This window comes from Strongylocentrotus purpuratus, unplaced genomic scaffold (assembly GCF_000002235.5).
Source record: "Strongylocentrotus purpuratus isolate Spur 01 unplaced genomic scaffold, Spur_5.0 spur5_scaffold_4, whole genome shotgun sequence".
Classification (NCBI taxonomy): Eukaryota; Metazoa; Echinodermata; class Echinoidea; order Camarodonta; family Strongylocentrotidae; genus Strongylocentrotus; species Strongylocentrotus purpuratus.
Window position 1 is genome coordinate 15,584,159 of NW_022145610.1, and position 15,948 is coordinate 15,600,106.

At 36.1% G+C, this 15,948-nt stretch overlaps 1 protein-coding gene across 1 annotated transcript; it reads left to right on the forward strand.

Moving 5' to 3' along the window:
* Positions 1-1,476: 1,476 nt before the first annotated feature.
* LOC115929254 (MFS-type efflux pump MSMEG_3705-like) lies at positions 1,477-11,946 on the forward strand. Its single transcript, XM_030997917.1, has 10 exons — positions 1,477-1,571; positions 2,187-2,456; positions 2,908-3,026; positions 3,609-3,756; positions 4,700-4,862; positions 6,019-6,241; positions 7,503-7,693; positions 8,478-8,562; positions 9,029-9,227; positions 10,389-11,946. Exons 2-10 carry the CDS (start codon positions 2,221-2,223, stop codon positions 10,516-10,518), a joined length of 1,494 nt encoding a protein of 497 aa, XP_030853777.1. The 5' UTR covers positions 1,477-1,571; positions 2,187-2,220; the 3' UTR covers positions 10,519-11,946.
* Positions 11,947-15,948: the final 4,002 nt, after the last annotated feature.

Below are 15,948 nucleotides of genomic sequence, written 5' to 3' on the forward strand. Positions count from 1 at the left end.
TGACTTGTCGGTTACGAGCTGAAGGTCATTTCAGGCTTCTATATTCTATAATACTATCAACAGATATCTGGATAGAGACATCTCGTCACATCAAGCTACGAGAAAGTATATCATCATCTCACAGAATTATACTTGAACATCGCATCGAAATTCTTTTCACCCTTTTTTTTCTTCTTCCTTTTTTTTGGTCCCTTTTAGCTCTCCCTTTTTCCTTTTCCTTCCTTCTCTCTCTTTTTTTAGCGGGGGCGGGGGGAGGCAACAGCCTGGGAAGCAAGGCCCTTTCGCACCCCCCCCCGATCTCCTTCTTCCCCCTTTTCTTTTCTTCTTCCTCTTCTTTCTTTCCCTTTCTCTGCTCTTTCCCTTTCCCTTGTTTTCCTTCTCTCTCTCTCTCTCTCTCTCTCTCTTGCGGAAAGGAGGCCCGCTCACCCCCGCTGGATCCACGCCTGCATCTACATTATATCTACTAACGTTAGACCCTAATTTAGATGAACAATCGTATCAGGACAATTACCCCCTGGGCAATCAACCCCCCGGAAAATAACCCCCATAAAATTATCATCCGGTAAATCCCCCCCCCGAGGACAATTCCCCCGAGGATTATTACCCCGAGGACAATTACCTCCCCCCCCCCCTGCAAATCACCCATCTCTTCGTTAAAGGCGAAGTCCAGCCTGATAATAAGTTGGTTTTAAAATTTTTAATAAAAGCAATTTTTTTCGGGGGTAATTTTTTTGGGTAATTTTCCAGGGGGATATTTTCCTGGGCGTGGGGGGTGATTGCCCAGGGGTTAATCGTCCTAGAACCATGAACAAGAGGAATTATAATAATTAAAAAAAAAATGTATGATGAGAGAATTTCATCATAAAAGACATATAACACGCTTATCATGTGCCCTCATTATTCAGTATCCCTTTTACCTCGTCAATTAGATTTATTACTTCAAAGCATATGGTCTAATCATGAATAATGTTTTAAAAAAATATTAATACAATCATGTAGATATATATATCAAGACAGTTCAATTTCATATAACTATTCTTAAGGCAACGAAACAAGCCATAACCAAACGTAAATCAATATTTTGCCCTATTACTATTTTGTCAAGAACATAATGTATCCATATCCAGAATTATTTAGCATAAAAATGTCATGCTTTTATGGAAAAGTACACAATTCTTCAGCACGGCTTGCTCGCGCGTTGGACAAATGTTATTGTTGGGACTAGTTGTTGGACAACGGTTCTTGCTTACAAAATACAAAATACTAACAAGTATAAGGTAAATCTGTATCTCTATAAAACTTTCAATTTTATTAGTTTTATGTAAAAATGTTAATGACGCAAATATACTTATTCATGCTCCTTATGTAAATGTATCGTGAATACGGAATACCTAAAAACGGCTGAAATAAAATCTATTACGTATTTTATAAGAGTTATTGTTTACATCACATATTAATCACGTGCAAGGTCCGGTCTGCTGATCAGTACAACACACAGACACGGTGATTGAGCAAGCTTGCCTGGGCAAACGATCGCGACCACTGATGGAAGTTGTAAATTGAAACTAAATGTGAGTTGAAGGCTTAAAGTTTTGGTTTTTCTAGTTGATGTTAATGTTATATAAAACTTGATAAAGCTTTGTCAAGATAAATGGTTAATCGTGTCAGTTAGAACTGTAGCAGTCAGGCAATGGGAAACTTTGCCGAATTCGACTCTAGCTCCTGTAACTTACTTTGACCGGAGCGCCTCGAACTCGCGCCCCGGCGGTCCTGGCGTTAAAACTACCTTCTGTGCGCTTCCTTGCTTCTAAGTAGCGTGTAGATCTAGGCCTGTATGATAATGAGAAGGGCGTGTCTGAGAACGTTTTGAGGAGTTATTCTACTTGTTTAAAATAGCAGAAGGAAATTGATTTGATATCTAAATAAAAGAATGGTGAGATTTGTGTAGGTCTTAATTAAATTAAGGCACATGGTTTCTTCAGATGGATAGATTCTAGATCATAAATGATGATTTTACTAGATATTTGATCTAGATCTAGATCTGCTTATCCAAGAATTAAAGGCTCCAGAAATGTATAAGCTTGTTTTAAATTAATCAGGTTGGACTCGCAGGTTTCATTGCAAATGATTATGATAATAATTAATATACCAGTAAATTATTTTATGTGTCTCATTCTTTATTCCAGATAAGCTGAAACAGACCACCAAGTTTCAATCAGAATGGCAACACCTACTGAATTCCGCTGGAATCGTACAGGTGCCTACGCCCTCTATGTCCTTCTGCTGTTGTTGGTCACCTACCTATTGAATCAGCTTGACCGCTATGCTCTGGCCATCTGTACACAGCCCATGGCCCAGGAGATTGGCTATGGTGATTATGGATGCCTGGAACTAAAGAATGTCTCCAAGGCAGAGATAGGCAAGGCTGGTTGTCCGAAGAATGCTACTGAAGTACAGTAAGTTGAGAGTGAAGATGATTGCTATTTGGATTTTAAGCAGACACTGCATGAAAGAAATACTATATGCTAACACTTATATAGTGCATACATGTACATGTAGAATTTGTATATTCTATGTAATTATATTTTGTTGCACCAAGCATTTAGAAAAGCTTTGTGAATAAGATATTAAATGAAGGAAATAGAAAATGCAATTAAGAATTTATAGTCATGGCAAAAGAGTCTGATATTATAGATATCGTCTTTTTTGTATATCTTTACTTGATTTAATGTAGTGTGCCTCAATTCAAGTAAAGACTTTCTGTGGTGAAATACAGTATGATAAAAACCGAAGGTTAGTTGTGCATGTATACCATAGAGATGCATTGAGATTTTTTTAATACATATCTCTTGATGTACATGCATGACTGTCATTGTACTTTTTAATTTTTAATTTTTTGATTGACAGGTGTGACACATACCTTGGGCCTAACAAGACGGAAGTCTGTTACTACGACAGAACCGGAGGAGGTTTTCAGTACCAGATCCTAGCTGGACCGATCTTCATAGTCATTTACACATTCGCAGGTTGGTAAAACTAATAGCTCCATGGTATGACCCGTCTGCGTTATTATGAACCAGTGAATCTGTCATATATATAGCTTTATGGATTTGTTGGTTTATAATGTCAGTGACAAACTTATGCAATGTCCTACAATGATCTACACATTGTAGACTGTCTTCCGTGTTAATTTCTTTTCCCCTGCTGTATTTAAAAAAAAAGGAAAAAAAATCAGTGTTAGATCCTAGCTGGACCTATTTTCGTATTAACACGGACCATACTACGGATTTTGATCTCCACCACACCAACGCTACCTCCCCCTACTAACTTGCTACCAGCCTAAGATGGCGTGATAAATAAATTAGGACGCCCGGCAAAGAGGTTCTCAGGCTGGGCTGGTGAGAGTTTGTTGATAACGCCATCTTCGGCAGCTTGAATCAAGTGTGTAGGGAATATAAAGAACTGGCTAGATTCTGGACTAGGAAAACACTCCATCTTGTAGACAAGGATGAGTTAAAATATTTTACTTTATGCACTCCTTTGTCACAAAACTGTGGGCTGTATAATACATTACTGGTTTCCCCACCCATCTTCTATTTAAATGTCAGGCATTGGACTCGGATATCTAGCTGACATCACCAATCGCAAACTCCTGCTTGCAGGGTGCTTAGCCTTCTGGAGTCTGATGACCTTTCTTACTGGGTTTGCTTCAGAATACTGGCATCTCGTCATTCTCAGATTCGGATTGGGTTTCGGGTAAGCATGCAGATAGTTTTTTTAAGGGGAAGTCCAGCCTGATATTCAGAGCCCTAGAAATATACCAAATGCATGGGTATAGAAAGAGCTTTTTTTGTGCATATACTGCATCCATCTTTCTTTTATGGCCATGTTGATGACAGGAACTTTGAAAAGGAATATATATGCCTTAAATGCTTCAATCAGCAACATGTTTAGAGATTCAAATTATAATTTCCTACAAAAATTGGCAATCCTTTCGTATGGCCACATAACATTGCGTTTAATGCCAGGAACTTTAAAAAGGAATATATGCCTTAAAATGCTTCAATCAGCAACATGTTTAGAGATTCAAAATAATTATTTTCGATCAAAATTGGCAATCTTTTTTTTTTTTTTGGGGGGGGGGGGGGAACTAAGTTCTTATACATAGATATTGCTATTAGAGATATTACATTGTATGTTATTGTTGCCAATTTAATGAACAACATGTGACCAATTTAGCTTTTAAAATAAATCCTGTCCTGAATGGGTTTTTGAATAAATGCCTGTAAACCTTTGCAATAATCTGAATTTGAATTTGAATTTATTGGTCATTATATAACAGAAATTCTCCCTTTTTCTTTTTCATTACAAAGAAGTGTACAATGGCAAATAGCCATTAAGTGATAAAACAATAGAAGGAAATATGAAATTGGTTTTAAGGAAGTTTTGACCATTGTTTATCAGAATAAAAATACAGGAAAAGAAAAGTCATTTTGTTAACTCATCTAAAATGCCTTCCTATAATGTGTGAAAAAAAGAAAACAGAATTTATGTTTGATTCAGATCACAGCGCCCCCTAACATTATGGCCTCACTGTATAGAACTATTGAATAATGCATTCTTAAACTGCAGCAGTATGCTATGTCATACAGGTCATTAGAAATCTGTCACCATTTTCTTTTTTATTTCTTTTATCCAGAGAGGCAGGTTGCACACCGTTTGCTTCTAGTCTCATCGCTGATTATTTTGCTGCGAATGTTCGTGGGATAGCCCTGGGAGGCTATAACATTGGCATCTATGCAGGCTACAGCTTGTCCTATGCTCTGGGGGATTTTATAACAGCAGCTAACATTAATGGCCAGGTATGGACCATACGATGATATACATGTAACTTGGTGTTTCAGTACCTGTGCTAGTTGCATTTACATGCATAATTATCTATTGTTAAAGATAAAGTTGAGTTCTGGTCATGCGATTGCGTTGTGAAAGAAACGGTGTGGGATCGATCAGAAAAGGTTGATCATCTAGCATAGAAGTATTGGTGTGTCACTGATAAGAAATTTGGCCCAGTCTTGGTGAAGCTAGTTACAATCACTGTACACAGAAATATGTATATGGGACTACACAAACATGTGGCATAAAAATCTGTCCCGATTTTCATGCTGTTACATGCCATATTTAGAATATTAAGGCATTTGAAGAGCCATGCTTTTCAGGGAACATTTTTAATCTGATGTTCTTCCAGACTTGCATAATAACAATGACAACGCTCACAAAGTATTTTTCAGCTCTTCCAAGAACTCGACCTTCTCTTTTAATGGGGGAAGCGTGAATGACCAATCCCCTCCTCCTTATCAATACCAATGTACATGTCTACGCCCATTGGCCTCCCCTCTAATGTTGGTGCATGAAAGTCTCAAGAGTCATTTGAAATTTGAAATCCAAACTTGGTACATCTACATCGTAATCTATGCTAGGGAGATGAAACGATCAGACTTTAGGATAATTAGTGTCTGATCACAGGTTGCTATTGTAGGTAAATCTTCAAAATCAAAGATGTTTGCCATCACAATATTGTCCTTCAATATCTTTTTAATATTTTTTAAAATTCTGAAACCAAGCGAGGTCTGTATGAACTCCTCAGAGTCTTTGCATTAACCCATTAGCAACGAGAGATTTTGTAAAATAGCCTATTACTCACTGGAAGTTGTTGCAATATTGCTCTCATTTGACATTGTTCTGAACAATATGAAACATGCGCTATTTTTCTATGCAGAATCCTACTGTAGACATCGGATTACGCATGTACAACATTATAACGGTAGATCATAGAACGGATACTGCAGCGCATTGAAAATGGACAAAAACAAATAAGCAGTTTCGAGTGGGTTAGTGAGTAAAAGAAGGGGCAGTTTAGTTGCTAAAGGGTTAATAAATTCTCTCTTTATGATCTGCAAGGCTGACATTGAGTGTTGTAAACTTGTAATATTACAATGGTCTCTCTTTTTTAATGTTCAGGGATGGCGTTGGGTCTTCTGGATTGCAGGTGTACCAGGTTTCCTAGTCGCTGCCCTCATAGCCTTCACTGTGAAAGAGCCGGTAAGAACAAGGAACGCATCGCTACAGGAGAGATCCGAGTCCTACGAGACCAGCGGTCTGCAGAAGCTAAAGATGGTGATGGCTTGCTTCTGTAGTCCCTCCCTACTGATTCTGTGTCTTGCTGGATCTATCAGAAATGGAGGTCAGTAGTGCAGTGTCTATAAATTTATGGCTTACTAAAATTACTATAAGTATTAAAATGAATATTGTGAACTTCGCTTGGTAAAGTTACAAGCACTGTACTGTCTGTATACAGAAATGTTTTTTTACAGAAATTCATTAACATGTGGCATAAAAATCTGTGCCAATTTTTATGCTTTTACGTACATGTCAAATTTAGAATATTAAGGCATTTGAAGAGCCATGCTTTTCAGGGAACATTTTTTATCTGATGTTCTTCCACACTTGCATAATATTGATGATATAACTCACAAATTATTTTTCACCTCTTCCCAGAACTGAAACTTCTCTTTAAAACATAATGACATTAAGAGATAACTTTTCGATAAAACTAAACAAATATATTAGAAGAAGTTTAAAATGATATACAATTAGATTAACATTAGCTTTCTGACCTTTGATGTCTGTATATTTTGTTGATATAGGATTTACCTTATCATCTGATATATAATGGGCAGTCATAACAAGGACCCTAGGACCATGAGAATTACCTTGATATATCAACAATCATGTTGTGCATCGATACAAAAAACAAAAGAGTCTAAGAGTTTGTACATCAGCAAAATTAGCTTGTTATAAGATCAGGGCCCTCTATGTTGCGATTGAGCCAAACAAATTGCAAGTCCTCAAATCAATGGCAAGTTTACAGTCTCCTATCTCTTAAAGGTAAAGACCAGTTCTGTTCATCCGATTGCATTGTGAAAGAAACGTTGTGGAATCGGTCAGAAAAGGTTGATCATCTAGCATATTAAGTATTGGTGTGTACTGCAAGGTTCTGGTATCATCAAAATGATAAGAAATTTGGCCCAGTCATGGTAAAGTTACAAGCACTGTACACAGAAAGATGTATATGGGACTACGCGACACGTGCACGATATCTAACCGGTCCGGATAGATATAATATTTTACCAAATATATCAATTAGTAGGTGATTTCCCAGCAAAATTTGTATCATCACCTATTAGTCAAAACATATTCTTTCACATGATTGGTAATAAGAGCTTCCATGTCATTTTTTGAGAGGAGGGCGTTTCCAAAACTGGTCTATTCCTTTAAGTACATAGATGCAAATGATTTAAATTGCAAATAAGATGTGATTAATCCCAACGGCTTATAAGACGGGGCCCAGAGCTTTTATATATTTTCTAGGAAGGGGCAAGAGCCTCCCTATTTGGTAGATCTTATGTTTCCTAAGAAACTGTTACTTTTGTTATTTCTTTCAGCTGGCTATGTGTGGGGTTATAACACCCAGCTGTACTTCACAACATACTACCCGGAGGTCAGCACTGGACAGTGGCTGTCCTGGATTCCATTGGTAGGGGGCAGCATTGCAGTAGTATTCGGAGGATTTATCTCCGATAGATTGGTCAAATGGGGACCGTACGCCAGGATATGGGTGCTGATTGCAAGTCTGGTAAGTTTACTTGCATGAAGCAAAGTGATTTTAGCGTCATTGATTGGATTACATTTAAATTTGGATGGCTAGGTAGTTATGGAAGGGAACTGTTTCATTCCAAATCTTTAGGTAACATAATTAGTCATTTTGGTGATGCAGTTGATCTGTCAAGAAAAACTAAACACAGTTCAGATATTATATTGCATAAATATTTCTCCTTATAATTATAAATCTTGAAAAGTTGTTATTTCATTTGTTCTTCTTCAAAACCCATGTTCTTAAAGCCCCTCTAAAGTGTTGGGAGCCCCCGGCCAAAATTTTGATGGAAAAATTTCACTTAAATTTAATCATAATGTGAAAGAGGATGTCATTTAAGACACATTTCTGAAAGGATTTCCAAAACAAATGTTTGAAGTTGAATATTGATGAAGTTATACAAAATTTAGGTTTTCTGTGTACAACCGAAAACCTAAATTATGTATTCTTTTATCAATATTTGTCTTCAAACACATTTTTTTTTTTGGGGGGGGGGGGGAGGGGGGAAGGGAATCTTTGCAGAAGTGTGTCTTAAATTACATCTTCTTTCACATTATGATACAATCTAAGAGAAATTTCGCCATCAAATTTGAGGGGAATTTGGGGCTCCCAACACTTTAGAGGGGCTTTAACATAAGCATTTAAAATTATGGTTTCATAATAATGGTTGGTGTATCCTTTATATAAATGCTCATTATCAATGTAGGCTAAGCTTAGATTTGAATTTAATTAGCCTTCTTTTGTCTTGTTTTAATCATGTGACCAGACATTAGCAGCTCCTTTCGCTGCTGGGACTCTGTTCTTCAAGCCACCGTGGGCTTTTGTGTTCCAGATCCCTACCTATATCATAGGCAAGTATGCTCTGTGTGTTTCAGCTCCCACATAGTCTGCATGTACAGACTCTAATTTAACACTTAAACACAATTCCATAAAAAAGTCTAGCTCTGTCGGTCCATGCCTGGCTGTGTCAGAAGCATCTCAAGTTTATCACATAAAGTAGTATTTCTGGGCTTTCAAAATTTTGAGACTTCCACAAGTTGTTATAGTTTTATAGAAAAGGCAATGTATCAATTACTTTTTTGTCAAAATAAAGAAAACTTTATGAGATAAAATTAACCAGTGGACATATTGGATACTTAAGATGAAATTTTGCAATGGATAATTTGTATTTATTATCAATCTTTAATGACATCTGTTAGATATTTTATTATTCTTAACTTCAAAATGTTTTATTCTGTAAGTTTTATGTGATATGAAAGTCCTTCAAAATGTTTTTCATGTGTGAAATGATGATGACCGTCTTTTACCTCTGTGCAGGGGAAATGTGGGTCAGTGTAACCTTAGCTGTGGTGATAGAGCTGGTCCCGTCGAACATCAGAACAACGGCCATCGCTTACTACTTCTTCATCATCAGCAACATTGGGGGCAACATGCCTCTTCTTGTACCCCCTATCGAGCAAGCTCTCGGCCTCCGTGGTGCTCTTTACATTCTCTATCCCGGATGCTACTTATTGGGGTAAGTATATGGAAGCATTTTCATTTCATTTCATTTCGTTTACTTCCATTTCCAATAAAATAAAATAAAGTACATGGGATTGCATTGTACATAGTAAAAAAATGAAACTTAACAATATATTCATAATTATAAGTATATGGAAGCATTTTTATTTCATTTCATTTCGTTTATTTCCATTTCCAACAAAATAAAATAAAATAAATTACATGGGATTGCATTGTACAAAGTAAAACAATGAAACTTAGCAATATATTTGTAATTATTAGTCCACAGTGTACAACAGGCATATAAAACAGGTTGGTCATGGAGGGGACTGCTGAAAAGCTGGGCTTGTAGATTGCAGCCCCCTATAACTTATAGTTGCAAAAAGAGTATATCAATAATAAGGGAACGCACAAACACATAACCGGGTAGACATAACATAAAAGGAGTGAAAGGGACAGGGAAAGAAGGGAGATAAGGAACGAGAGAGGGTTGGACTCTTACCTATAACACTCACAACAAAACACGGACAGACTGGAATCGAATGGCAGTACAAAATGAATGAAAATATAAAAGATTATTTTATTGGGTGAAATAAATTTAATGAGGGAGAGCTGATTTGATTAGTTCTTTCAATCTTTCTTTTTTCATACACTCATAAATCATAATCAAACTTTAAATTGAAGAATTTGATTTAAAAATTGCTTCATGATGTTAATTACACTGATGTTGGTAAGTTACTTACATGATGGTATTTACAGACACTGCGAGTTTGTAATGTGAATATCGATCTTGTTTTTTCCTCTTCTTCTGAGCTGCCATATTAGCAATCTCAAAGTTTGTGGTGAAGATGATTTTCTTGTGAAAGATCTCTCTGAGCAGAGCTGCTTAATTTCTTGCCTTTGATTTTAAAACGTAAATAAAAGAATGAATCAGGAGAGCTTAGGTATTTGTTTGTAGCTCATCATGACTGTGCCATGGACTAATGATAGCCTGGTGGTAGGGTCACTGCCAGGCAAGCAGTAGATGCAGTTCAAATCCCACAGTTTCCAAGATTTTTTCTGACTTGTTTTCAATTACAGATCAATCAATCGATCTTTATTTACTGGGTGTAAGCCACAAGTATGTTTAAACAAATTTAAATATATCTTGTTGTTAATTGATGTTTTGACTTTTCAGAGCTGCCATATTTGCTATCTGTATACTTGTTGTGAAGAGAGATATCCGTCGCAAGGAAGCGCTGGACGTTCCCGATTCCAGTCCTCTTCTAGCTGATGATGTGAGACAAGAAGATTCCAAGGTGGATTAAAACAAAATGTTCCGAAATCATGTTTTTTTTCACAATCGGTCAAATATTACCTGTTTTGGTAAGCTTTTTCCTGCTACCCTGCAACCATCTTAAAGCCCACTGTACTACTATATAGAAAACAATGCCTATTTGGTGACCATTGGTCCCCCATGATCCTCTTTTTCTTATGTTAAGTGAGAGCTGATTTAATAACCACCTGTCAGTGACCTTGCAGGATGGTCTTATCCGTCTTGTAAATTAGTACAGATGGCCTTTAAGATCTCTGTCGTAGCTGGGGCTGTTGCTTATGCAGAACGCTGATATGGTAGAAAGAGATTGTACATTGGAGAAAGAGTATATTGGCATTAATCTCTGTTCATGGATGTACCGCATTCCGAGCGTTCATGTTCAGCCTACCTTATCCATCTGGGCATCGTTTCACGAAACGGTCATTAGTTCCAGTTCGTATTACAATTGACCAGCGTTTTAAACAATGTCGGTGAACTTGTACTTATGACGGTTTCTTGAAACGACTCCCTGATGAACATGGTGCTTGATGTTGTCTCTTCTTCGGTCTCTACCATATAGTCATCAGCAACGGATTCAGCAATGGCGCCAGCTAGGACATAGGTCTCAAGAAGCTTGCAGCATGGCAAGTGATAGCTTACCAAACCAATTTTTTTGAAATCTTTAAAAATTATTATTATTATTTTTATTTTTTTTAGGGGGGGGGGGGGGTACTGATTGTTAAAACAGAACAATATCCCACTTTTTCATCACCAATCAGATGAAGCTTGCCCGTTTGGTGGATTAGAATGGTTTAGGGAGTTATTAACTCCTTGTATGCCAGACAAAATACTGTTCTATGGAATTTATGTGTACTGTCTGTGAAAAAAATGCCTCATTGGGGCAGTATGGGTTAAAAGACAATGATTGGTTGTGGTAATGCATTGTATTTGGAGAGGTAGTGACTTAATGTAATTCTTAAGCTGTGTTATATGTACTACATGTAGATGTGCTGTTTGATCAGCAAAAATATATAAAAAGTAAGTAAAACTGAGTGAAAAATCACATTTACTGAAAAGCACAACTGTTATTAGACTGCAGGCTTCGTGTATGCTTGAGTACAGTACTACTAGCTAAATTACCTATCTTTTCTCTTTATCGTGGTATTCCACATTTTCTTTAGAAATTATTTTACAGACAATATATATTTGTAGTCTTGAACCTACATGCATGTTTTATTTGATTCTGTGAGAATCATTATCCATCGCCACTAGAAATCAGGGTTCCCTTTGATTGATTATTCAGAGTCGGCTACTTTGTGGCACCAGTGAATAACCCTCTCGCAACAATCATTCCACATTTTGTGGTTCGGCTCAATAACTTTTGATTCATAGTCCTACAAAATATGGCAGATGCTTGCGAAGAGAAACAGGAATTGAAAAACTGAAAATAAGCTCTAAAATGTTTAATTTGGCAACATGTTGAGAGATTCAAAATCATTGTTTTTCAATTAAATTTGGTAAGTTTTTCAAGTTCCTGACAACATGTTCCCCTATCATTATTGCTGTCAGAGACATTACATTTTTATCTTAAAGGCCCACTGCACTACTTGTAGCTACTTGCGCATAATTGGTGACCATTGGTCCCCCATCATCCTCTTTTTCTTATGTTAACTGAGAGCTGAGTTGATGAGATAACCACCGGTCCAGTGACCTTGCAGGGCGCTCTAATCCCTCCTGTAAACTATGGCAGATAAGCTTTAACAATGTAGCAATGCAATGAAAATAATGAATGTCATGATGATTTGAAGAACAGTCCATTCAGGAATTTCAGGGTAATTTATTTTTGTTGCTTGGTCTGTTTTTTTCGGTGTGGTCGGTGTGACTAGGTTGTAACCCTGATCAATGCTTTGTACCGTCTTCGGAATGGGTGTGGAGACACACATTCCAACGAGTACTTTTTCTTTTTTGTTTGTTACGCAATTTTGCAGTCTGTTGACCTCATTTTACATTATGACCAGTAAATATACCTCATTAAAACATATACAGGGTATACAGACTCCTGACGACGGATAGTCAACCTGTTCGAAACGTTGAGCCACTCCTACCACCCATCCTCTCCAACCGGCGCTATAGTTCTCCTTAGAACTATAAGCTAAGAAAGATAACCAACAGTCTTTTTCAAGACTACACCAACGGTCCTTTTCAGGACTACACACACTCGAGAAAGATTACTGAGAGTCCTTTCCAGGACTCCTCAATCCTCCCTCTCTCTCACATGGTGCAACCGGAAGCCTACTGTATAACATATATATATTTTTTTTCAATTTCTGAACCTTTCATGTGCTTTTCAATAAAGAACATGAATGTTGATTAATTCTAACAGGGAAAGATAGTAAGGTGGGCGTACTGTAATACAAAGTTAGCAACTAGTTGCTCTTTTGCAAATGACCACTGTGTACAATCATTGAGCATATGATAAATTGCTATTTAAACTGCCATTTAAACTGCCTGATAAATTATTATTTAAACTGCCTGATAAATTATTATTTAAACTGCCTGATAAATTATTATTTAAACTGCCTGATAAATTATTATTTAAACTGCCTGATAAATTATTATTTAAACTGCAAGATAAATTATTATTTAAACTGTCTGATAAATTATTATTTAAACTGCCTGATAAATTATTATTTAAACTGCCTGATAAATTATTATTTAAACTGCCTGATAAATTATTATTGATGAATACATGTCGTTTGATAAATGTAGATCATGAATCAAATGTCAGGAATTGAGAAGCACTAACTGCAAATATAGTTGATAGCGTGTAAAAGTGTGATGATTTCATTCATTTCTTCTGAAGGCAAGCCAGAATACCTGTTAATAACTGTACTTTAAGCTCAAACTACCGAAAGAGGTTTATTGTTTATTTGTAAAACTAGACATTGAAACTTTCCAAAAATCATCATAAACATGCTTTACTAGAAGTAGAACTTATCTTATGTTAAGAACAATCAATAGTGTGTGTTTAAAGTATATTTTAGAAGGATATGGATAAGAAGAAACAATTTTTCTACTTGTACTTAAAAGTAATACAAAGTTTAAGGAAATTTTGAAAATTGGGTGGATAGTGAATCTTTACAATTTTGATATATTTAGATGCCCCTGTGGATGTTTTATAAGCACTAGAAAATTTAGCCCTTAAAACATTTCCCGGTGCTCCCGGTAAATTTTGATGAATTTCAAATAGCGCCTACGACCGTACCATGGTAGCTGCAACTATGAAAATCTCAGAATATGTAGTTGTGATATATAATTTCCAAACGAGAATAGCCAATAGGTTGATTTTTGTCAAGAAACATTGTTTTATAGCTTAATTAATTTCCTGACCTTGAGGGGGAGCTATACAACATAAAGAGTTAACTACGGTATTTACAATTTCATAACTGTAGACTCGATTTTAACCGCGACAACGATCACTGAATATTGTAGGATCGCATATGCTTCCAATATGTTCATTTGAACCAAATTCATGACCCCATGCCAAAACTTTGTATTACCTTTAAGTTTAAGCTTTCTAATGTTCGTTATTTTGTATACCAATTATTGTTTGTCCAAAGCATGCCTGCAGGTATTTGGGTAAAAATGTCTTGTATGTTGCATGTAAATACACACCAATCTTTTGAGAAAAAAAAAGGTGATGTTTAATTCGAGGGGTCAGTGACACAAAGGTGTAACTCCATCTTAAGAAAAAGTGGTTTGTGTCACTCAGCACTTGGGCCTGAAGTCTATGTTTCACTAGCCATTGACTTCAATGGGATGTTGGGTGGAGTAAGTCTTTGCGTTTCCTGGAAAGCCCACATTTTTCTGAACATTCTGATATCAAATACTAATTTTGGCAAAATATGGAGTTACGTCTTTGTGTCACTGAACCCTCGAATTGCTGTACTGCCCTCTGAGGGCCAGAAGGGCATTAACTCATAATTCTGAAGGTCGAGAGGTCAAGCCCATCTGGCTCGCCGTAGTCAATATTTGGATTCATGACACGGTCAATTTATGGGAGAATAATTTCTGAAGTGTCAATTAATGTACGACTCATATGAAAAATATTGTAATGCAGGCAGGCATTAACAACAGCTTGAATAATTCATTTGAGAGACCAATGAACATTCCAGCATTTATTGATTACGACTGTACAAGTTTACAATTCCTAATTTGTCAAAGTTTGCAAATCTGTATACTCTATACACTTTTCCAGGTAACAAAGAATAATATGAATATATTATAATTATGTATCATAATTGTATCAAAAAATCACAATTATATTAATCATCTACCAGTAAATTTACTTGGGTTAAAGGAATATACATGTATGATATAATCATAGCAAGAATCATCAGAGATTTAATGTCATATTATATTTGTTTTTTGTATTATCATTATCATAGATATGTCTTTCATGAACTGTGTCATTATGGGTATTGTAAACAAAGCTATTGTCACACAACTTAAAAGAAATTACAATAATGCAAGATGTACTTCTTTTTATAGGGCTTTATATTTTATATAGATTTGATATTTTGCTGTATAACTGGGAATGCATGTATACGGTAGTACTAATTAAAAGAGAAAATAAAAGTGTACTTATGAAATACACTGATAAAATATGTGAATCTTGTTTGTGCATTTATTTAATAAACCATAAATACAGTGACAGAGAAATCAGGTAATGAAACCTAACACATTTTTCCAAATTATCATTTGCAGGCCAAAAAAATGAAAAGTGGGAAAATAACGACTATTAGTTGTCAAATCGACTTTAGGGCTATAGAGCCCAAAAGTAATAGTCTTGATTTTCAGACAATTGTACCGAATGGTCATACGTTTTATGCTGCGCAAAGATTCAATCAGTTTAATCTTGGCCATCACAAGAAGTGGGTTATTGATGTAGACAAATGCTCATGTACCCTTTACAACTATTTTCATGTATGTTATTACCAAAGAAGAAAAAAAGCCAGTCAGTCACTCAATAGTGTCTGACAATGAAGTCTAGCAAGTAAACGGGTTTCCTTGCATAAATTTGAATATGAGGACACTGCTAACGTTTAAATTTCACAGATAGGACATACATGGCATATTCATAATTCCTGCAAAGTTCTACAGCATTTGAGGATGGCTGCAAAAGGGACATTGTACCTTTAACTGATCATGAAAACAAGCTGAGAATTTGCCTGTGATAGAAAGTACCATCACTGTTATACAAATACTGAATTTCAGACCTGCCAACCTCTGGAGTTCAAAAACTGTATTCTTTAGTGTCAAAGTTGTATTTTACTGACAAAAGTTATATTCTTGAAAATAAACACGGATTGTTACGCGAATCAATGCCTCGTACAGTTTCTACCTACAGGAAGAATTTTTTTTTATTGATCATTGGTTGAAT

What these genes read in the sequence shown, in the direction of transcription:
- LOC115929254 (XM_030997917.1), top strand. Translation starts at nt 2,221, where the DNA reads ATGGCAACACCTACTGAATTCCGCTGGAATCGTACAGGTGCCTACGCC. An exon ending in AGATTCGGATTGGGTTTCGG is followed by an intron (nt 3,757 to 4,699) that starts GTAAGCATGCAG and finishes TCTTTTATCCAG; the next exon opens with AGAGGCAGGTTGCACACCGT. An exon ending in GGGTGCTGATTGCAAGTCTG is followed by an intron (nt 7,694 to 8,477) that starts GTAAGTTTACTT and finishes TCATGTGACCAG; the next exon opens with ACATTAGCAGCTCCTTTCGC.